Raw genomic sequence first — 24,785 nt, 5'->3', positions numbered from 1 at the left:
TTGTATAATCTTTGTGCATTATGTAATACATCTGTAGGATATGAATCAGAGAATTATAAGTATTAAAAAAGTTTGATTGTTATTGCCAATTGTCTATTGTAAAGGTTATACCACTTCAGCAGTGTGCATTGTTAAAACCCAAATCCTAATTTAAATACAGTTCTCTCTAAAAGGAGCTTAGTAGAATTACTGGTTCCAATCTATGGCAGGTAAAGGATAAAGTCAGCCTAAAACAAGGAAGTCCTCAAAGACTAATGGGATCTTGCCAAAAGGATACAAAGAGCAAGGTGGAAGAGGCCCTACTGGCCAAATTTGGGGTAATTTGAACATCAAACGAATAATTGTAATTGCACTACATTGAATTTTAAAAAGTCAATTAATCTCTAGTGATAGTAAACAAAAGGTGGTAGAGAGAGAGAGTAAAGCTCTTTTTTTTTTTTAGAAAAGAAGAGTACAAGGGCTTCTGTGGTGGTGCAGTGGTTAAGAATCCGCCTGCCAATGCAGGGGACACGGGTTCAAGCCCTGGTCTGGGAGTATCCCACATGCCGCGGAGCAACTAAGCCCGTGCTCCACAACTACTGAGCCTGTGCTCTAGGGCCCGCGTGCCACAACTACTGAGCCTGTGAGCCACAACTACTGAGGCCATGTGCCACAACTACTGAGCCTGTGCTCTAGAGCCCGTGTGCCACAACTCCTGAAGCCTGCGTGCCTAGAGCCCGTGCTCCGCAACAAGAGAAGCCGCTGCAATGAGAAGCCCGCACACTGCAACGAAGAGTAGCCCCCGCTTGCTGCAACTAGAGAAAGGCCGCACGCAGCAATGAAGACCCAACGCAGCCAAAAATAAATAAATAAAATAAATTTATACAAAAAAAAGAAGAGCACAAGCTAATAAATATAGAGGATTGACATTCACCATTTCACAACCCCCAACATAATATGTAAAATTAAATTCAGGCATGGAGGCTAAAACACTAGGTGATAAGTTGCTGAACTGTTCACATTGTGCTACAGATTACTTACTAATCACAAGGGGAAAAAATATTTAACTTTACACTGGAGAAACCCTGCAGTTACTATGTTAACCAAATAATCAAACTCAGCATTGCTAATAGCGGGACATCCTGATATCATGCACCATTTTGTTGGGTGCAATAAGAAGTACCCATTTTGTTGGGTGCAATAAGAAGTACCCAATTCACTTACATAGTATTCTTTAAAAAATGTTTAATGTCATAAGGGTCTAATCAACCCTGATGATTATCTGTAAAATTACCAGCAATAGTTAGAACTGTAGATGATGTTAGTGTGACCTTACGTAGGTTGTTAGTAACTACTCTGAGTCTCAGAGCCATCATTTATAAAACAGTGACAATGAATCAAATAAATGTATGACAATAACCTAAATATACTTTGTTGAATTTGTGTAGTTTGTTTACACCTAAAAATAGTTTGTGTACAGTAAGAATTTAACATATCAGTTTACCTCTCCTGTCAGAATCCATTCATAGCCACCAAGTATATAGCTGAATGAAAACTACATTTCTTTTTTCCAGAAGTAGATTCCTTATGTAATTACTTTATGCAATCTGATGGCATGTTTCAAGAATTCCCTATACTTGTTTAGATCCATAAGCTAATAAAGTCCCAAGTATGCTAGAAAGTTTTCTAATCTCGAATGTTCAAGGGAGATTTCAGGTAGGAGAGCATGGATTAGAGCATTTCTGTACTTCTTAGATATGTAAATTGACTTCTATGTAATAAACAATTTTATAGATCAAAAATGATCAAATATCAGCAGTTTCCTGTAGCTCGACCTATTGCATGCTTTAGTGGCAGAGGCTTAGTATTACAACATATTTATCTGCCAAACAATCATTTTTCTCCCTTATGTTGTAGAGTAAGATTTTCTCAAAGGAGGAGAGAGGAAGGATCTGGACTGATCCAAGTTTGAAGGGAATTGGGATGTGGAGTGGTATTCTAGTTATCTTAGGCTGTTTCTTCATGTCATAGGCTCCACTCCCACCCCCCACCCCCATGTACAATGGATGTTCTTTTTAGTCACTTCTTACCTCTTGTTTCTCTTTTCTAGGTAGTGAGAAATGAGGTAAAAGGAACGAACATGTTTCTATATCTTCTTTTTCCACTCTAAACTCTAGACTGGTCTTTTGGAATAGGCAGTTGCAGGGTCTTGAAAACTTGAGATTTCCAGTTGCTCTGGTCCTCTTCCAAAGATAGCACTTAGAAATAATGATACCTTTTTTTTTTTTACCCCAGTTACTCGTAGAATATGGAAGGTAATATAGGTTGAGGGACTTCAAGTTCATTTTCTTTTATAGAATATGAACAATGGAATAATAACTCATAAGAGATTGGGAAATAAAGTATCAGACTGTAAAGGGAGTATTGAACTTATAAAATCATAACAAGATTCCTCCCTGGGATATGGCCCTTATAACAAGGGCCTGTAAGAAAGTGACTTATCTTCCTTAAAGAATGTGTTCTGGGCAACCATGTACAGTTTTACCACTTCCTCAAACAAGAAGAAATCAATTTGTTGGAGGACCTTCCCCCTTAAGGAAATGTGGTCAAACCTGTATATAAATAGCTTTATTAAAATCCTTAGTTCTTGGCAAGCCGAATTATTGCCACTGTGAAAATTATTGTTTGTGTCCTAGACAGCTGCTCAGGAAGCAATCCTGCATGCATCTGGAGATGGCATGCCTTCACCATCTAAGGACTACTGCATGCTATATAACCCTCATTGGACAGCTCTTCCAAGTACCCTAGAAAATGCAGTAAGTAAATCACAGCTTCTATTTATTTATAAACATAAAAATATTGAATGGTAAGAATGAGTGATTATTATGTTTTAGAATGTAAACTAGTTATATTATGATTAATAAATATTTATTGCTTTTGCTTAAGTATTTCTCTCTGTGAGAAAAACAAGTTAAAGAATTTAAAAATACTTGCCTCAAAATAAATAAAAATAAAAATACTTGCCTCAAAGCCTGATTGTCATCAAATATTTCTAATTTAAAAGAACCTTGGGACTTCCCTGGTGGCACAGTGGTTAAGAATCCAGCTGCCAATGCAGGGGACACGGGTTTGAGCCCTGGTCTGGCAAGATCCCGCATGCCACGGAGCACCTAAGCCTGGGCTCCACAACTACTGAGCCTGCACTCTAGAGCCCGTGAGCCATGTGAGCCACAACTACTGAGCCCACGTGCCACAACTACTGAAGCCTGTGTGACTAGAGCCCGTGCTCCGCAACAAGAGAAGCCACCATAATGAGAAGCCCACATACCGCAGTGAAGAGTAGCCCCCGCTCACCACAACTAGAGAAAGCCCGTGTGCAGCAACGAAGACCCAACACAGCCAAAAATAAATAAATAAATAAAATTAAAAAAAAAAAAAAGAACCTTGTATTAAACCAATGTTGACACTTTGTCATTGAATGCATTTAGGGTGAAATATGATATTTATAATATTAAAGACATTTCTTCTTTCCAGACTTCCATGAGTTTGATGAATCTGACTACCACACCACTGTGCAACCTTTCTGATATTCCTCCTGATGGAATAAAGAACAAAGCAGTTGTGGTACAGTGGGGAACCTGCCATTTTCTTGAAAAAGCCAGAATTGCACAAACAGGAGGTGCTGAAGCATTGTTGGTTGCCAATAACAGTGTCCTCGTAAGTTATAAAACTATAATAACTTCTTTTGAGTTCATGATATCAAATTTCACAGGAATTGAACTATCTTCTTTGTGTGTGGTTTAGGGGCTGAGTTTTGAATAATCTGATGGTAGGATTCTTTTTAAATAAACATTCTGGTTATGATAGGTGTTTAATTGGAAAATTTTGTTTCTTTTCCGTTCCTAAAGTAGACAAGACTGTTAGGAATGTGTGTGTGTGTGTGTATGTGTGTGTAAAATATCAGTTTAAGTTTATGGTAAAAGGATTCCAGTTTGAGAACTCTTACTATAACATTAAGAACACATGAAACTTCGTTTTATTACTTTAAAAAGATGTAATGTTTGTACTTAATGAATAACTTGTATTTCATTCTGTAAATACACTAGTAGTTCATAAGTCTTCACAATATGTTTTTTTCTTTTAGTTTCCTCCCTCAGGGAACAAATCTGAATTTCATGATGTGAAAATACTGATTGCATTTATAAACCACAAAGACTTTAAAGATACAAAGCAGGTAAATTAGTAATTATATATTAGATAAAGTTTATAAATAGTACAGCTTTTCACTTTTAACCATGATATTTAATTTATATTATTATATATGTTCCATTTGCTAACAGGAAGTTATAAAGGCCTATCAAGTTTTTATTTGGAAAGTATGCAACCCCCCCATTGAGCACAAGGTGTTTCAGAGTCCTGACTTTAGAAGGGATATTTCTTTACTTTGACCTCTTTAAAAATCTTTGTGTTGTATCATTTAACTTTAAATCCTTGAACAAAATGTGATGTGTGGAACATTGCACTTTCAAGATTTAATAAACCAAAGCATAGCCTCATAATTTTGACAAGAGACTATATATCATGTTGTCAAAACAGTTCTATTATTCTTGGCTATCTTATGTATAGTGTCCATTCCAGAATGAAATTGGAATATTGCTGCCATATGCTATAGTAAAAAAAAAACTAATTCCAGTGTATTAACTGTTATTTTGCCTTTCAGACTCTCGGAGATAACATTACTGTGAAAATGTATTCTCCATCGTGGCCTAACTTTGACTATACTATGGTGGTTATTTTTGTAATTGCTGTGTTCACTGTGGCATTAGGAGGATACTGGAGTGGGCTAATTGAATTGTAAGCTTAATTAAACTTCATTATTTTTAAGATAAATGGTTAAAAATTGTTTGTTAATCATTTTATCGTGTAACAACACATAAAGTTCTGCTTGTTCTTAGAATATAGTGCTGACCATTAGATTGCCAGGTTTGTCCTCATACAGGTCTTTAACTTTTCACTGAGAAGAAGGGAGTCATAGGTTCCTCTTGTTCTTCTTCTGGGAAGGAAACATTGAAATTTCACCAGAGACTCTTAAATTAAAATGTTTAATTACCTCTGCCAGAAAAGGTGGAGATAGTTAACATTCTAATGTGCCTATTTAGATTGGAAGAAAATAAACAAGAGAAGGTGGGAAGTTTTTCAGCTCCTCCTGAGTTGAGTCATTACAGTGTGACCTCACCATTCTATTTAATGCTTTAGTAATTCTAAGGATATTAATTAAACATGTCCATATTTTAATTTAAATATAGAAATGCCAAATGTATGTGAAATTTAGATTTCTCTATTTAATAACAACCTAGGCCCAGTCTTCTTACAGTTACGTACCTTTGGCTATAGACTAAAGCAAGCAATGTAGTTTGTTTATTTTTTTAAAGATTTATTTATTATTTATTTATGTATTTAATTTATTTTTGGCTGCATCGGGTCTTAGTTGTGACATGCAGGATATTCGTTGAGCCATGCGGGATCTTTTGTTGGGGCACAGGCTTCTCTCTAGTTGTGGCACACAGGCTCCAGAGCACATGGGCTCTGTAGTTTGCGGCATGCGGGCTCTAGTTGTGGTGCGTGAGCTCAGTAGTTGTGGCACACATGCTTAGTTGCCCCGCGGCATTTGGGATCTTAGTTCCCTGACCAGGGATCGAACCCACATTCCCTGCACTGTAAGGCAGATTCTTTACCACTGGACCACCAGGAAAGTCCCAGCAATGTAGTTTAGAAGGATCAGTTCATATTTATAACTCTGAGTAAAAAATTGTGCTCAGAGCATATTATTTTATGCATAAAGGACGATATATTCACTTGTGAATTGATCTATAGATTCCATTAAAAAGGGCTTACTTGACGCTAGCCAAAGCTAATAAGCTTATTTGTAATTTCTTAAAGTACTAAAATTTGATTGACTTTCATCAAGAGAGAAGTCTAGGGTTTAACAGGTGTAGATTCCTAGAGTATTGAGCTTAAAATATTTTACATATTTGGAAAACACATTTCAGCATGTATTAGTCACATGATTTCACATGAGTAAGCATTATTTTTCTTCATTATTAATCTTTATAAAGCATAGTATGTAAGATCTCCAAAATCATTTTCTAGATTATATGGTGAAACTTTATAAATAATTTCCCAAAAGCTACTGATTCATTGAAAATGTTTTTCCATTTAACATATATCTTCACTATACTTACATTATAATGTAAATTGTTTCTTCTCTAGAGTAGTGCTTCTCAAATTGTAATGTGCATACAAACTGTCTTGAGAGCTCATTAAAATTTTTAAAAATTCAGATTTAGTAGGCTTGGGATGCGTGCTGAGACTGCATTTTTGACAGACTGGCCCGTGGACCACACTTTGAGTTAGCAAGGCAAGCTTCATATACATGTCAGGGCAGGCTCCTCCTCAAGAAAATTGGAGGTGGGAGAGCAGCACGTATAAGTTCTTTTATTCATAAAACATGATGGGCAAAAACAAAGAATGTGTTGCCTTCAGTAGCCGGGTTGGGAGAGGAGATGTCCTTTACCTGCAGGATTATGGATTTTGAAATTGAGGAGGCTGATTCTAAGAGCAGGATAAAGATAGAAAGAACTAAGTGTGTGTGTTGGTGGTGGTGGTGGTGACAGTATAGAGAAAGAGAGTATGAATCAGTAATAAAATGGAGAAAGTTTCATAAAAAGTAGAATTATTGAGGACATAAGGACTGTTCGCAACAACATGGCTGGATTTTGATGGCATTATGCTTAGTGAAATAAGTCAAACAAAGAAATACCAAATGATCTCATTTATGTGTGGAATCTTAAAAAAAAAAAAAAGAACTCATAGAGCAGAGAACAGATGGGTGGTTACCACAGGTGGGGAGGGGGCAAAATGGGTGAAGGTACAAACTTCCAGTTATAAAATAAATAAGTCCTGGGGATGTAATGTACAGCATGGTGACCATAGTTAATAATACTGTACTGCATATTTGAAAGTTACTAAGAAAGTAGTTCTTAAAAGTTCTCATCACAAGAAAATAAATGTTTTAACTGTGTGGTGATGGATGTGAACTAGACTTATTGTGGTGATCATTTTGCAATATATACAAATATCAAATTGTGTCATACATCTGAAACTAATATGTCAATTATATCTTAATTTAAAAAATAACACAAGGACTGTTATTTAGCAAGTAGAGTTAGACTGAAAGAAAAGGGAAAAGAGAATAAGGCTTAGGGAATGGAAAATTTATCAGAACAGGATCTCATAACCCAGAATTACCCTGCCAAATGAAAGAGGTACTTTTTGCAAAAGAGAAAAATGCCTTGATTCTGTATAAAGACTTTTCAGTAGAGAGTTAAAGTCTATTATAATGAGTCCTTCTTATAACTGGTTCTCATCATAAACTCAAGATGGCAGGAAAGAAAGCTTAGCTTTTCATTGCATGTGGCTCTTGAGCTGATTTAAGAGTACGATTTTTTAAAAAGATGAATTATATTATTTTAACATGATTTAAATCTAGTATATGTTTTCCTTCAAGAAATTGCCTGGTGCTTTTTAGTACAATGAATATGAATATATGACTCTTTGATTATTATGGCTTATATATGTTCTGTGATAGAAATGTCTTTAAATGAATCTGTTTGCAATGATAGATACCAAAGGTTGGCATGTTTTCCCACTCAGGTACTACTTTCATTGAAACTTTTGTTAATACCCTGTCATCCAGCTCTACAGTTTCAGGGAGGTACTGTGTGTCTCTCCCCAGACCCTCTCCCAGCTCTTTTCCCAGGCAGCCTCCCTAGAGTCACAGTAGAATAGTAACCATCCCAATCCACAGTTTTCTAATAAGAAAGTGGCATGTTGGTAAATAAGCAGTTTGGCAAATGTACAGTTTCATAGAAATAAATCTTTTTTTAACCTAAAGTTTGTATTGAGCCCAGACCTGATGAAAAGGGTCAGGATATACGAAAAGGGAACAGAATTTAGTAGACCAGAGTTGAAGGAACTGGAGCTGGAAAAGTATGTAGTGGGTTCCATATAACTGGGAAGAGACAATTAGGTGACAGAACAGAGACTCACTGCTCAACAAAAGAAGCTTGTGACCCTTTCCTCTTCAACTCCTGTGTCTGCCTTTTATTAGCTGTGTGACCCAGCAATGTTGTTGGGAGAATTAGAAACTATTTTGCTATCTTATATCGAGGTAGGACAAAGCTATGTCTTGAACTCCTTTTGAATCCTTCATAGTATGTCAGTGAGCCCTGAACAGACATATAGAAAATACTGAGTTGACTGAGAGAAGAATTTAGTGTTTTACATTGAAGAGAAGCTAATTTTAAAAGTACTTTCCTATCTGCAAGTTGGTAATATTAAGTGTGTAAAAAGAATTGGTTATCATTTGAAACTTATTATGTCAATGTAGTTTCCAAATTAGATAATATACACATTAATTTGTTTATGTAATAAATGTCATCTGTTTCAACAATTTTGCCTCCAGAAAAAAATGCTATTTCAAAAGTTAGTGGTTAATAACAGATCAACTCTTGAGGGTAGAATTATAGGGAGTTTTTACTTTCTAGATTAAATATTTCTTTTTGGTGTGTAATTTTTAAGTATATTACTTTGTAATCAGAAACAAATCTAAGTTGGTGTTAGAGATAGATTTTTAAAATAGCTATACTTGGCAGAGATTTGCTGAAGTTCCTGTGTATGTTTATGCAGGGAAAGCATGAAGGCAGTGACAAACACTGAAGATAGAGAAATGAGGAAAAAGAAGGAAGAATATTTTACTTTTAGTCCTCTAACAGTTGTAATATTTGTGGTCATCTGCTGTGTTATGATGGTCTTACTTTATTTCTTCTACAAATGGTTGGGTAAGAAATCATATTTTATATTTGCTACTTATAGCATACATCTTTTTATTTACTTTGCCAGATTTATCTTTTCCTTTAAGGCATTCTACCTGGAAAACTTAAGTGAATAGTTAAAGAGTGATATGAACTTTTTAAACTGTCAGAAGTGTTAGGCCCCTATTACTCTGGGATTAAAAAAAATATATTCCAATTAAAAAAATACTGTGTCCGGTGTGGGGATGGTGGTGGGATGAACTGGGAGGTTGGGATTGACATGTATGCACTACTATGTATGAAATAGATGACTAATAAGAAACTGCTGTATAGCACAGGGAACTCTACTTCACTTTGCTGTGCAGTAGAAACTAACAACATTTTAAAACAACTATACCCCAATAAAAAAATTTTTAAAAAAGAAAAGAAAAGCAATTTAAAAATAGTAAAAATTAAAAAATAGTGTGTCCTACAGATGTAGAGAACAAACGTGTGGACACCAAGGTGGGAAGGGAGGAGGGGGTGAATTTGGAGGTTGGGATTGACATATATGCACTAATATGTATAAAATAGATGACTAATGAGAACCTCCTGTATAGCACAGAGAACTCTACTAATGCTCTGTGGTGACCTAGATAGGAAAGAAATCCAAAAAAGAGGGGATGTATGTATACGTATAGCCGATTCACTTCGCTGTACAGCAGAAGCTAGCACAACATTGTAAAGCAACTATACCCCAATTTGAAATAAAAAAAAAAAGGAAAAAAATATACAGTGTCTTGAAATAAGAACACTTCTTCATGGATGACTTGAAAGAATTGCTGTGGCCCTTAAGTTTCCCTCTCTGCAGTTAAAGCATAATAGGCCAGTATCTAAGCAGCAGACTGAGGATTTCTTGGTGGCTATATATAGTTATATGAAATAGAAGATTATTCAAATTATGGATTTATTGCTTCTGCTTACCCCCAAAGTGTTGTTTGTTCTTTTTGTCATTTTGCAAACCAAGATGTTGTATTGCTCCAATTTTGTTTTACTTATATAAACATTTCAGATCATACTACATCTAAAAACACACAGGTACTTGCCTGTGGTCTGGAGAATAAATTATACTTTTTCCTTTAAGAAGGTAGGATAATGGCTTGCCCATCCCCTGGCCTGTCTTCTTAGTGGTCTGATAGGATGGAAATTTGCTATTTGTGGCCAACATATAGCAAAAAGAGGAGGGAGCCCAGGGAAAGAGAGAGTGTGCCTGATGAGAATTAAAAACCTTTGTAAAAACCACCACAGGCTATAATGCTTATTTAGAGAATATTAGTATAAGTTTCTGGATTAGAAAAATGAGGCCCCAAGGTTAGTTTCAGCGTATTGTTCAATTTCTCCTGTCCTATGGCAGCAGCTTTAAAACTATACTTAAGACATATATTTCCAATTAGAAAAAATTTTCTTTGAATATCACTCATATTTCAATATGTTGCTGGGAGAGTGGATACCAGGGTGATATTTGTATTAGGTCATCATTGCACAGCTAATTTTTCTGATTTAATTCTCAGCTTTCAACTGTTTGTGTCTGACCCTCAGTTGATATATATAGAGGTCTTTGACAGAAAAAAGAGATTTTTCTACCTTACCCTAAAGCATGTTTTCATTTTTGGTAAGGAATTTCCTTAAACTCATCCGTATTTAAAAAGTTAACCCTGCTTATAACTAATTTTCAATGTAGGAGGAAAATCAATTAACCTCATGGTTATCCTAGGACATGGGATTTAATTATGACTCTAACAATGGTGTGTGATATTGCAAGATTTAATATACTTTCAAATGGTTCGTTATGGCTAAAATTGCTGCCATTTCTTAATATGTTCAATGTACGAAATTGCAGGTTCTCCTTACCATTTTATGTTGTCATACACAAGAAAGTAACTAAAGATAGTATATTAACCAAATTCTTTCTCATGTCAAATCATTTTCTTAGGTATAGTATGACATTGAATGAGACACCTTAAAACTCTCTTAGGGCCTCCAGAGCATGATTTCCACCAGAGTTTTAAATCTTGGGTTGGAGACCTTTGGTGGATGACTAACCAAACTCAACTTGGCAATCTTTGACTGTCAGTCTTACTACTCAGATTACCATATGTATCCAATAATAACAATAACGAATAATAAGGGAACGAAAAAATAATTTGTCCAAGATCACCAATTAGAAAGTGTCTATCCCTTATTTACTGTCTGTAGTTTACTCTCTTTTCTCACATACAAAACAGAGTTATAGTTTTCTGAAATCTAGTGGAATTTGCAAAATTCAGTTAAAATTTGTATTTCCATTGTGAAATTTTGAGAAAGTTCAGAAAACAAACACTTTTAGAGTACAATGATTTCTCCCCCTTTTTAACAATAGCGAGATCAAATGTTTTTAATTTTAAATAATTCTCAAATAAGTATAGCTAATATAGAAAAACATTTGTGAATTTTAACTACCTTAGTATCGTATCTAGACAAAGAGGTTTGTTTAAGTGGATTTAGTTTTACACATATAAAGTTGTTAGAGATAAATTCCACTGTAGGAAAATATAGACATCATGATTAACATCTAAGGTAGGTGTCAGTTCTCATCCTTAAGCTGCAATTTAAAAAGCATTTATAATGTTTTATTAATTGCTCCATTCGTTACATTTAAATTAAATACAAATGTCTACAACTCACTTTATAGACATCTTTAGCAAACATGTGAGTTTGAATCATTGAATGATAGAAAATGCAGAGCCACTGACATAAATAGTAGCAATATTTTCTTAAATCAGTCTCCGAAGGCAAAAGAAATAAAAGCAAAAATAAACAAATTGGACCTAATCAAATTTATAAGCTTTTGCACAGCAAAGGAAACCGTAAACAAAATGAAGAGACAGCCTATGGACTGGGAGAAAATATTTGCAAAAGATGCAACCAACAAGAGGTTAATATCCAAAACACACAAACAGCTCATACAACTCAATATCAAAAAAACAAACAACCTAATCCAAAACTGGGCAGAAGACCTAAACAGACATTTCTCCAAAGAAGACATTCAGATGGTCAATAGGCACTTGAGAAGATGCTCAACATCACTAATTATTAGAAAACTGAAAATCAAAACTACAATGAGGTTTCATCTCAGAATGACCATCTTCAAAAAGTCTACAGATAAATGTTGGAGAGGATGTGGAGAAAAGGAAACCCTCCTACACTGTTGGTGGGAATGTAAATTGGTGCAGCCACTATGAAAACAGTATGGAGGTTCCTTAAAAACTAAAATTAGAGCTACCATATGATCTAGCAATTCCACTTCTGGGTATTTATTCTAAGAAAACAAAAACTTAATTAGAAAAGATATATGCACCCCTATGTTCATTGCAGCATTATTTACAATAGCCAAATTATAAAAGCAACCTAAGTGCCCATCTATAGATGAATAGATAAAGAAGATGTGGTATATATATATATATATACACACACACACACACACACACACACACGCACGCACACACACAGTGTAATATTACGCAGCCATTAAAAAGAATGAAATAATGCCATTTGCAGTAACATGGATGGACCTAGAGATTGTCATGCTAAATGAAGTCAGTCAGACAGAAAGACTAATATTATATGATATCACATATGTGGAATCTAAAACATAATACAAATCACCTTGTTTACAAATCAGAAACAGGCTCACAGACATAGAAAAGAAACTTATGGTTACTAAAGGGGAAAGGGAAGGGGGAGGGATAAATTAAGAGTATGGGATTAACAGATACACACCACTATATATTAAAAAGATAAACAAGGATTTACTGTATAGCATAGGGGACTATATTTAATATCTTGTAATAACCTATAATGGAAAAGAATCTGAAGCTGTACACCTGAAACTAATACAATATTGTAAATCAACTATAGTTCAATAAAAAAAAATAGTAAATTTTTTCAAAAAGAAAGAAAATGTGGAGCCAGCTTCAGCCCCTAAAGAAATCCTACCAGTGTGTAATGGAACTAAAACAACACATAAAATACCCACCCTTAAAGCTGAAGATCTAAATATTTTCAGTTTAGTAACCAATTCAGATTATGGTATGGTCTCTGCATTGAAAGTATTATGGTCCAGTAAAAAAGCTAAAGAATTAATAGTGATTGTATAAATATTTTCTTATCATGTTTCTTTCTGTTCTCATGTAATTTAGTGTCTTTTTTTTTCTAGTTTATGTTATGATAGCAATTTTCTGCATAGCATCAGCGATGAGTCTGTACAACTGTCTTGCTGCAGTAATTCGGAAGATACCATGTGGACAATGCATGTATGTATCTCTTAGGAGGAAGCCTATAATGTTGGTTTTTGTAATTTAAAATAATACAAGGAAAAACAGGAGCGTTATTTTAAACCTGTGCAGTCCAATATGCATGTCGCTATTTTAATTTAAAATAATAAAATTAAAAATTCAGTTGCCCAGTCTCATTATCCACATTTCAAGTGCTAAATAACCACATGTTGCTAGTGGCTACAGTATTGGACAGCACATATATAAAGCATTTTCATCATCACAGTTCTACTGAACTGATAAATATTTTATTATGTATCATTTGTTATACTTAAAATCAAGACTTTTAAATTGATATTTCGAAAGTTTTCTTGTCACTGTAGCTAACATTGATTTGTTACATTAACTGAACATTGTATTTCATCTACAGGGTGAATTAACCTATTTCACTCTCTCTTTTAGGATTATGTGTCGTGGCAAAAGCATTGAAGTGAGACTTATTTTTCTCTCTGGACTGTGCATAGCAATAGCTGTTGTTTGGGCTGTATTTCGAAATGAAGATAGGTATGAATACTCATTGTATTTACTTTTAGATTAGTCTAAGGATGGATTACTTTATATCTTGCCTTGATAATTGTTCATTATGATTATTATGGATTTTTTTGGCTTTTAAACCAGAACATCATAGTCTTGAAACATGCTAAATAAATTCTTAAATAAACAGATCTTGTGCTAATGGATTTGAGGTTGTCTAGAGAAGGAAATAATGAATTAGGATTTAAACATCTAAGCTGAAATACGCTTCAAAAATATACTTAATTATGGTATAGCCACACAGTGGAGTGCAATGCAGCTGTAAAGAATGAAGATCTCTCTGAATTAATATGCAGTGATTTCCAGGATATATTTTTAAGTGAAAAAAGCAAAATATGAAAGAATATCTAGAGTATGCTACCTTTCATATGAGAAAGGAAATATCAGAAAATATACAGGTATCTGTCCATTTGCAGGAAGAATAAAAAATTTAACAGTTTATTAATAAAATTATTAATACCCCAAAGGATTTAACAGCCTAAAGTTTGGGAGCAAAGCTCATACAATTTTAGGCAGCTTCAGGTATGATAATTGATAATTATTCATGTCAGCTTAAAGAGACATGTATAAAATCAAAGATTAAAGATAAATATGCACTTATATGATATACATTCTTCTGAGGTAGCCTTTCAACTTTTTCTTAGTGTAGTAGTAGTATTCATTATTCTACTAGGACAGTAAATTACTAAATATGGAGAATATAAGAGGTTTTTCTGTTGTTATAATTGCTGCTTAATAATTGAATACTCATATCATAGCAATTGAACAGTATTACTTTAGTGATCTGTTTCTTTTGAAATGTTCCATTTAAAAATAACTGAGTAAAACAATAGAGTAATTTCTTTTGATTTTAGGTGGGCTTGGATTTTACAGGATATTTTAGGGATTGCTTTCTGTCTGAATTTAATTAAAACACTGAAGTTACCCAACTTCAAGGTAAAGTATACTACTTACTTGGCTAGCTAAAATAATTTTTTTCTTTTTAAAACAACTTTATTAAGGTATAATTTACAGAAAATTAAATCACCCATTTCAAGTATACAGATTGTTGAAATTTTACAAATATGTAACTTTGTAACCACCATCCCAATCAATTAGAGAATATTTCTTATCTTTTCAAAAGCTCTGTCATGCCCTTTAGCAGTCAATCCTAATCCCCAACCCCAAGCAACCACTAATTTGCTAGCTAAAATATTTTTAATCATTCATATAATATGCCAAATTCATATAATCTGTGCAAGACTAGATATCAGGGAAGAACATTTCTTTGATTCAGTGATTTTTTTGTGTGTGGGCTCCTTAGTTGTGGCAGGCAGCTCCTTAGTTGCAGCTCATGGGCTCCTTAGTTGCGGCTTGCCTGCTCCTTGGTTGCAGCATGCAAACTATTAGTTGCAGCATGCATGTGGGATCTAGTTCCCTGGCCAGGGGTTGAACCCAGGCCCTCTGCATTGGGAGCACGGAGTCTTAACCACTGGACCACCAGGGAAGTCCTTCAGTGATTTTTTTTTTAAAAGAATGACTTAGGGCTTCCCTGGTGGTGCCGTGGTTGGGAGTCCGCCTGTTGATGCAGGGGACGTGGGTTTGTGCCCCGGTCTGGGAGGATCCCGCGTGCCGCGGAGCAGCTGGGCCCATGGGCCATGGCCGCTGAGCCTGCACGTCCGGAGCCTGTGCTCTGCAACGGGAGAGGCCACAGCAGTGAGAGGCCCGCGTACCGCAAAAAAAAAAAAAAAAAAAAAGAATGACTTAAAGCAGATAAAAGTTTGAATGTGATTTGTAGAATAAAACTACAAATAGTAATAACTTTAAATGCCTTTGAAAAGTGTTCAAATGTATGTTACATGTTTATTTGTATTTGTAAAATAATATCTCTTAATTTAGATATGGGAAGTTTGACCTTTAAATTTGTTTCTTTCTTCAACAGTCATGTGTGATACTTCTAAGCCTTCTCCTCCTCTATGATGTATTTTTTGTTTTCATAACACCATTCATCACAAAGGTATGATATTTTTGAAATCCATGAGAAACATGCTAAAAGATGAGAATCTTAAACATGCTCTTAGAGTATTGATTTTGCAGATGTTTACCACTGACTGAGTTTTAATTCTCTTAAGAGAATTATCATTGAAATTGGCCTTTTAGTAGAGGATATTTTTAAGCCTTTAAGCCATTCTGCTAAATAAAAATATCTGTCCTGATTGATGCAAACATGAGAATATCTATAAATTTTCCTACCCATTTTAAAGTAACTTTTCTTATTATTGTAAAACTATAAATATGTGCTATAGAGAATATAGACAGCAAAAAGAATTAAAAAAGTGTCATTGCTACTTTCATTTCTGTAACCCTAGTGTGAGACTAAGAAAGAGCACCACACTGAAAGTCTGAAGACCTCAAGTGTAGGTCTGTAACTTTATAACCCTGGGCTGCTAGTCACTTAGCCCTCAGTTTCCTAATCAGTTAGGTGAGGGAGTATTTCTAGCATTCCATCCTCTCTTTCCATCAGTAGGATTCTTTTGGTTGCCACTGCCAGAATCCAACCTAACCTTTCTATATGAAAGAGGTCCCATCTACCCAGGACATGTGCAAAGGCCAGGTTGGGCCTGGCCTCAGGAGAAACTAGACTCAGGGGCACATGCTCTTCCTTTCTGCTTCTGTCCATATGTTCATTGTCTCAGACTGGCTTTTTCCATGAGTTTAGAATCATAGCACTCAAATATCTGTCGAATGTTGACTGATCAAAAATCTGGAATCACTTGTCACGTTTTAAATCTTAATAAATTCTGCTATGAATGAATTTGAAAGTAATTATTGTAACACAAATAATAGTCCCTTCACTTATAAGTTATATTTGTTCTCATATTTGTATTTTTACTTTTCTCATGTGTTTTGACCCTCATAAGTGATCAGTAAATATCCTTGGAATAAATGAAAGTAAATTAAAAAAAAATAGGTCATCTATTCCCAGCTTTACCATTAGCTCCTCAATAAAATCCTGGTGCTGTTCTTAGAATAAGGGAGAGGCGTTGGATGAGTGTGGTAGTCCTTCGTTGCCCAGTTTTTCTACCTTGTGCCTATTCCTGTCTCATGAACATATTTTTAATTATTGCTTAATTCTTCCACTTTCCCCACTTTGAGTCTTGCTTTGTAACTTTATATCATTTCTTTATCCTTTGTCACTCTCATATATTTAGTGATTGATATTATAATCACTGCTTTTTTCCCTAGTAGTTCTTTATTCTTTAGCCCCTACTATCTGTGAAATCTCTGCATTTCTGATATTTGCTATAATGGCATAAGACAAACATGTGCTCCATTGGGGAGCTAAAATTGCAACTAGGTAACAAATGTAGTTAACTGTCCCAAAACATTAGCACCTTTCCATGCTTTAATGATGAGCCATCTGGCTCACTGACTTCATTTGCAATAGTAACCTAAAAAAGCATAGCACTAGTATTATGGATTATAACAAAATTGTTAATTTACTAAAGCATATTTTAAAGTTCTATCCAAAGCTGTTCTAGCTTGTGTCAATTTATTTGGTTAAAAAAAATGTTTCTATAAGTCACTCCATCAGAGATCTCATAATGAAAGTAAAGCACTCTCTCTACAAAGGCGTTTCCATAAGTCAACACGTAGTTATACCATATGATACATATATTGCACAGTGGGCATAGCTATAAACTATAACTAAACTCTCTATTTATTTATTTTTGGCTGCATTGGGTCTTCATTGCTGTGCACGGGCTTTCTGTAGATGCGGCGAGTGGGGGCTACTGTTCATTGCGGTGCGTGTGCTTCTTGTTGCGGTATCTTCTCTTGTTGCAGAGCACGGGCTTTAGAGTGTGCGGGCTTCAGTAGATGCGGCACATGGGCTCAGTAGTTGCCGCACATGGGCTTAGTAGTTGTGGCGCGCGGGCTCTAGAGTGCAGGCTCAGTAGTTGTGGCACACAGGCTTAGTTGCTCCATGGCATGTGGGATCTTCCCGGACCAGGGCTCGAACCCGTGTCCCCTGCATTGGCAGCAGATTCTTAACCACTGCGTCACCAGAGAAGCCCCTAACTAAACTCTTTAAAAAATAATTTTTCCATTCTGTTTTAACACTAGTATCACTTTATAAATGCCAAACTTGTCTGCCAGCAAACTATGTCCATTTGCTACACATAAAAAGTTTTAGTATATTAAAGGTATATGATAATAATAAAGATGTCTTTGAGTCTTCTTTCTTCTGTGCTTAGGGAATTTTTCATCTTCTTTATTTCCTTCTTTGTTCCCAGTGACTAGGAATGTGATTTCTAGTAATCTGATCCACTGGAAAAGATTGAAGTGCTCTTTAGTGTTCACTGCTGTAGATTTACCTTAACACCTTCTTCTCAGTCTGGTTTGTTTGTTAGGCAACTCAAAATGAAAATTAGATACATGATTTCTGATTTTTGTGGTTTTCACTGAAAATTTCAAGGATCAAATATTAGATATTCTAAACATGTTCTTGACCCTGGTATTAGTAGACTGTTAATGAGTTGGCAGGACAGGTAGCCATAGGAGTACCAGTAATAAGAGCCTGTCTTCATTTTTTTTTTCATCCACCACCATACTAGGTATAGTATCTTGCAAATAGTAGTTACCCAGGTAGATATCTATGAATGTATAAGAGGATGTTAATAATGGTATTCAGTTAAATGTTTTAAATAACAATTCAAAAATGAACCAACGTGAACTCTATCTGGAAATTGAATCATATCATGGGAGTTTGCTGTAAAGAACTGTATTTAATATTAGTTTATTTTCATAAATTCCTGTGATTTAACCCTTCTGTAACCCGAAGCTTAACATGAGGAAAAGATTTCTGTAACTAAGGATTTTAGCCTTCTTTCTACTCAGCTCAGGTGTCAGTGAGTCTTAAAAATATTTTTAAGTCTTCTTAAAAATACTCAAGTAATTTCTCCTGTGCACCCCACCCACATGGCAAATAGTATAGCTAATCAATCAAATTTTCCTAAAATTCAGCATTTATTTATCTTCCAACTGCCTATTTGGGGCATGTATTTATCATAATGTGAAGTGTAAGATGGGTGCTCATGCACTCTTAGCTACATCTAAATGTCTTCCCTCTCCCCAGTAGATTTGGCTGTCAGGAAATAACTTTTTAATAAACACAGCCCACATAAAAAGACCTTAGGCATACACAAAGAAAAACTTCAGCTAAGGTTAATATTTTGATTGGTGCATAAAAAGCAGGCAGGGCTGAAATTGGACAGGAGTCAGGATAGAGAAATGTTCTCAAGTTCTTTAGGGCTGGGTCTTTTCAAGTTTGGCTTCATTGTTATTGTGGTGAGTAGTCGGAAGGTCAAATGTAAATAAAGTTACCAATATTTATTACAAATCTAAATATAAAAAATTTCAATATTTCTTGTGTCTCTGTTCATTGTTATTGCTAAGAATGACTAAGGACACATAGTATATGACAAATGTAATTAAAAGCACTTAAAATTTATAGCCCATTAGAAATGCTAGATATTAGTTGTCAGGATAAATCAGTGCTCAAACTCAGTTGGATAATCTTTGTGTGGTTTATCTGTAAGTTTCTGATAATTGTTGAGCTCTGATAAAGTGGAACAGCATGCTAGATGAAATTTGTTTTAGATGACTCCAAGTTTTGCTATCTACAGAGACCATTTTAGGAAAAAATCAGTCTACAACCCATTTTTCATCAGCTTACAGTAGGCCATGAGCCATGGGGTCAAATCTGTCTTGAACACTGGCAGATTGTTCCCTTTAAGTGATTGAACAATTTCTTTCACCTTTCTTCTCAATTTTAGAATGGTGAGAGTATCATGATTGAACTTGCAGCTGGACCTTTTGGAAATAATGAAAAGGTAGGGATGGCAATTAAATACAAATGGCTGCCAGTGTATGTGTGTGTGTCCAGTTAGTAATTTTGCCTTCTTGTGTAATTCGTTGGTCACGTAGTGCATGTTAAGGTATTGTAAAACTTTATTTCTCACAAAATATAGCCCTTTTATTAGTTATTCTAAATTATTAAATACCTATTGACTTGGGTTTCATCCTAGAATGATGGAAACTTGGTGGAAGCCACTGCTCAACCCTCAGCTCCCCATGAGAAAGTAAGGATTGTATTTCAGATATGTTCATTGGACTTTAAATCATACCCTCTGAGACAAGACTCTTCTTTGGGGAAAAAAAATCCAGATTGCCAAAAAAACAAAAAACAAAAAAAAAGTTTCAAGGCCTGAGTCCTATTTTTGGTAAAAAGGAAAGAGAAAAAGGTTAGATATGCGGATACTGGATTAATACTGTTAACCCTACATGTGTGTTGGGTTTTGTTTTTCCAAAACTACATATCTATTTCTTTCAAGCTTTCTATAAATTCAGAGTATATATATGCCTAATTTCTGTTCTCTGATTCTAAGCTTTCCTAAAATGTTAATTCTCAAATGTTAAAACAATTATTCTAATATCATTCCTTCCATTTCTAAAGATATGGGTAAAGATTCCTAAGAGGTTTATTGGTGGCCTCTTTTTTTTTTTTTTTTTGTAATTACAGTTACCAGTAGTCATCAGAGTACCAAAGCTGGCCTATTTCTCAGTAATGAGTGTGTGCCTCATGCCAGTTTCAATATTGGGTTTTGGAGACATTATTGTACCAGGTAAGCGGTTGTTTGTAACAATTTGAGTGGAAATATACTGATGGTTTAACATTGTCATATGTATAGTATCAAATGTCAAATGTTAAAAGTTACCTACTCTGTATTAAGTATTTCTGGCTATAGCTAGAGCTGGGATCAGCCACAGAGACAGAAGTGGAGAAAAAGTGTTTTGGGGGGTAAAAGATAAAGTCCAAATAGTAACAACCAAAGTATATTTTCCATGGCTCAAAAAGTGTCTTAGAAGAAGTAACTAGTATCAGTTTGACCTTCTTTCCCCAGAAAGTATATAACAAATCCCCCTTTAAAAGTTGAATTTAATATTACCAAATGTATCATAATAAAATAATAGTTATATTCTAGGAAAAGTGGTTTAGGAATACTAAGCAAGGTCATGACGAAGTGGAAAACATAGTAGAACAACAATAGCTTGTAGGGCACTATAATGCAAAAAAAATACAGCATGTGGTGGAAATTGATCACCTTCTCCTAGCATGTCTTCTCTGACAGTTATTGCAGTTCTGCATTATTTTCCTCACTGGGCTACCTGTAGAATAAAGTTAATCCCAGCCCAGGAATAATATAGTGTAGAAATAATTAATAATGTTTCTCAATCAGCTGAGAGTTTTTCCTTCCTCACTTTTCTTATAGTCTCCTTATGTACTAACTGCCTGTGGCTGGGTAAAGAGTACTGGCTCTTCTGAAAAAGCCCTTTCATTGACATAGTAAAGCTGGATAGAGAAATAAGCAAAAAGTGTTGCCGTGTGAGCTGGATCGCAAAGACCAGTGTAGCAGCTCTCTTAGCTCAGTGAGTCTCCATTCACATAATTGATTAAGTAGGGAAAGCATTCTGTTGAGTAAACTTAAGGTTTCTTGAATATCTTTAAACTTATCCCCAACTTTACAAGTCCCACACCATGTGCTATAAAAAGCACATAGCATAGAATTGGTGAAAATAGTGTGATCGTATGTAAATACTGCATTCTTGAAGTAAATGACAAAGGTCACTAACAAATATTTCCCCAAAAAGCAGAGTGTTTTATAATATGTGACTTAATTCTAAAAGCTAAATTCTAATTTGGGGGGGATGGATATCACTGTTTTTAATGTATGGAAATGTTGATTAAACAGCAAATATAGTAAAAAATAACAAGGAACTACCAAGAATCGTATTTGATTAATTATGTAAGGACCAAAACTAATTAACTGAAACAACTAATAAAGATAGTAAAATTATTTTCTGATATTTTTAAGCAGTTGAATGTCATTCTTACTGTTTCATAATAGTGTTTAGCAAATAAATACAGTCTGAGATTTCTTCTTTGGAGAGGTTCAACACATTTCTTAAATAGGTAATAAATTTTTTTTTCCTGTACACTTGCATGCTTACAAATTAAAGCTTATATTTCATTGCCATTTGAACTCTCTGTATTACAATTCCAAATTATTTTATTCTCCTTGGAAAAGAGATTTCTTTGATCACAATTTGAAATTGTCTTCCTTGATGCTCTTTCAATACATTTTTTTTGATGATACATTTAAAAATTTTTGTCAACACTAGAGACCAAATAGACTAGAGACATATACAGAATATTCCATCCAGCAACAGCAGAATACACGTTTTGGAAGCACACAGGGAACGTTTTCTAGGATAGATCATATGTTAGGCCACAGAACAAATCTTAGCAAATTTAAGAAGATTGAAATCATACCAAGTATATTTTCTGACCACAGTGGAATGAAACTAGAAATCAGTAACAGGAGGATAACTGGAAAATTCACGAACACCTGGATATTAACACACACTCCTGAACAACCAGTGGATCAAAGAAAATATTAAAAGAGAAGTAAAAATGTGTTGTGAGACAAATGAAAAGAGAAGCACAACATTTCAAAACTTATGGGATGCAGCAAAAGCAGTTCTAAGAAGTTTACACTGATAAGCATATACATCAAGAAAATAGAAAGATCTCAAATAAACAACCTTTCTTTACACCTACAAGAACTAGAAAAAGAAGAACAAACTAAACCCAAAGTTAGCAGAATGAAGGAAATAATAAAGATTAGGGCAAAAATAAATAGAGAACAGGAAAATAATAGGAAAGATTAACAAAACCAAGAGTTGAATCTTTAAAAAGATAAACAACATTGACAAAACTCTAGCTAGACTAACCAAGAAAAAAAGAGAGAGGGTCCAAATCAGTAAAGTTATAAATGAAAGAGGAGACATTACAAGTGATACCACAGAAATATTAGAAAAATTTCTCCATGAGATGGAATATTAAGCAGCTAATAAAAATCATATCTTTAAAGACTGATGGCTTAGGAAAATGTTTAATATATGGTATTAAGTTTTAAAAAATCAGCATGTAAAATTTTGTCCAGAATTTGAGGTAGTTTAATGTTCTAATGATGCAAAAATGAAGGTTAGATACAATACAACATGTTCTGTTGCCATAGTTAACAGTTGAATTTGTATTGCTGTTGTTGTTTTAAGAAAATAATGTAGAGTGTTTTTTTAGGCCTGTTGATTGCATACTGTAGAAGATTTGATGTTCAGGCTGGTTCTTCTGTATACTATGTTTCCTCCACAGCTGGTAAGTTTTTGTTTTTTCTTTTTATTATATTGAATTGTACTGTCTGTAGGAAAAGGTCTAAAAATAAGGAGTCCTGGATTCTAGTTCTTCACCATGAATGAATCAGACATATTTTTTCCATCAAAAAGATAATTATACTTTACTACCTATATCACAAGGTTTTGGAGGTTTAAAAAGGAAATTATATGTGAAAGAAAAACTTTAGGTTCTACACATAAAATTCTTATTAAAGCACATGGCACATAAGTAGTCAATAAATTCTATAATACTAGATTTTTAAAAAATACAGTATAGGGACTTCCCTGGTGGTCCCTATACTGTTAAAGAATCCACCTTCCAATGCAGGGGACATGGGCTCGATCCCTGGTCAGGGAACTAAGATCCCACATGCTGTGGGGCAACTAAGCCCACATGCCACAACAACATGTCACAACTACTGAGCTCACTCACCTCAGAAAGCCTGCTTACAGCAAACTACAGAGCCCACACGCCACAACTACAGAGCCCATGCACCCTGGAGCATGTGTGCCACAACTAGAGAGAGAGAACCTGTACGCCACAGCTAGAGAGAAGCCCGTGTGCTACAACGAAAGATCCTGTGTGCCTCAATGAAGATCCCACGTGCCGCAACTGAGATCTGATGCAGCCAAAAATTAAATAAATAAATAAATAATAAATCTTTAAAAATACGGTACAATAATTATGTATTAATATAAATAAATTTATGGCACAATAACATTTCACCTGGGACAGCAGCGGTAGTTGTCACTCATCCTTTTATTTCTATTATCGAAAACAGACAGGAACAGGCTGTAAGCCAAAAAATACTTTTCTGCTTCTGAACATATCAAATAGATATCTCAAAGTCTGTACACCAAAGTTCTTTATTCTTAGGTAAATGGCCTGCACCAGAGCCATTTAGATACGGTTCTAGCAAGGTTTTCAATTCCACAGTGGAATTAAATCTAGTAAATTAAAAGCGTACATTAGTGGTAGAAAAGGGTGTTGCTAGAAATAGTTACCCTGACAGTAAGAAAGAACAGCTAAGTAAGTGAAAGGATGAAAAAGGGGAAATTATAAAGGAATAAGAAAAGCAGTCTGAGGCCATTAAGTATAGTACTCCCAAAAGGTATTAACATATTAGAGTCCAGCACCAATCAGTGTGATAGAATAAAAGAACTCAATGAAAAGACAGCTAATAGGACTGTCAACTCTGCTGTGTAACTTTGGGCAACTCACTTAACTTCACTGCTCCTCCATTGTCTCATCTATAAAGCAAGAATGTGGACTGCATTTCCATAAAGGCCCTTCTAGCTCCAATATTCTGAGATCCTGTGTTCATAATGAGACCCTCAATCATTAATAAAAGATCAAATGACATTTGGTGTGCACTTGTTGAAGAAGACCAGGAAGTATATAATCAATATTAGGAAGATTTTTAAAAGCAAACTTTAGTACCTAGAGGCACAGATTTTAGTTACCTAAAATGTGGAACAACTCAACGTCCTTAATAGTGGCAGATAATTGAGGCTTCCTTGAATTATTATCTTTATCAATGATTAACTATTAGGGTAATTATAATGAAAACACTAACCAGTTTCCAAATTTTTCAAAAGCTCTTTAGAATGTCTCTCCTAACTACTATCTAGGAAAATAAGGAAATTATGAAAAGAAGTCATAGGGCAAAAACGTCCTTAGAAGTATTCGAAAACCAGTACTTTAGTGACAGAGTTAAAATCCACCTTTGATAGCATATAGAAATTGCTGATGCTTGATATTATTCTTGCA

At 34.8% G+C, this 24,785-nt stretch overlaps 1 protein-coding gene across 2 annotated transcripts in view; it reads left to right on the top strand.

Annotated features, from left to right (window-relative positions):
- The window catches only part of SPPL2A (signal peptide peptidase like 2A), a 52,510-nt gene that overhangs the window by 15,054 nt on the left and 12,671 nt on the right, over window positions 1-24,785 (top strand). Inside the window, exons 2-14 of one of the 2 annotated variants that reach the window (XM_082840959.1) lie at window positions 2,676-2,795; window positions 3,514-3,696; window positions 4,124-4,213; window positions 4,700-4,833; window positions 8,728-8,879; window positions 13,087-13,183; window positions 13,607-13,708; window positions 14,593-14,674; window positions 15,660-15,734; window positions 19,555-19,611; window positions 19,807-19,860; window positions 20,301-20,403; window positions 22,923-22,997. In XM_082840959.1, coding sequence (XP_082697085.1) covers window positions 2,676-2,795; window positions 3,514-3,696; window positions 4,124-4,213; window positions 4,700-4,833; window positions 8,728-8,879; window positions 13,087-13,183; window positions 13,607-13,708; window positions 14,593-14,674; window positions 15,660-15,734; window positions 19,555-19,611; window positions 19,807-19,860; window positions 20,301-20,403; window positions 22,923-22,997 — 1,324 coding nt within the window. The remainder of the gene's footprint in view (window positions 1-2,675; window positions 2,796-3,513; window positions 3,697-4,123; window positions 4,214-4,699; window positions 4,834-8,727; window positions 8,880-13,086; window positions 13,184-13,606; window positions 13,709-14,592; window positions 14,675-15,659; window positions 15,735-19,554; window positions 19,612-19,806; window positions 19,861-20,300; window positions 20,404-22,922; window positions 22,998-24,785) is intronic. The other variant, XM_082840960.1, reaches the window with a different exon arrangement.

This window comes from Leucopleurus acutus, assembly GCF_964270905.1.
Source record: "Leucopleurus acutus genome assembly, chromosome: 1".
Lineage (NCBI taxonomy): Eukaryota > Metazoa > Chordata > Mammalia > Artiodactyla > Delphinidae > Leucopleurus > Leucopleurus acutus.
Note: the sequence above shows the minus strand (reverse complement) of the source record. Positions and strands in the feature narration are given on the sequence as shown.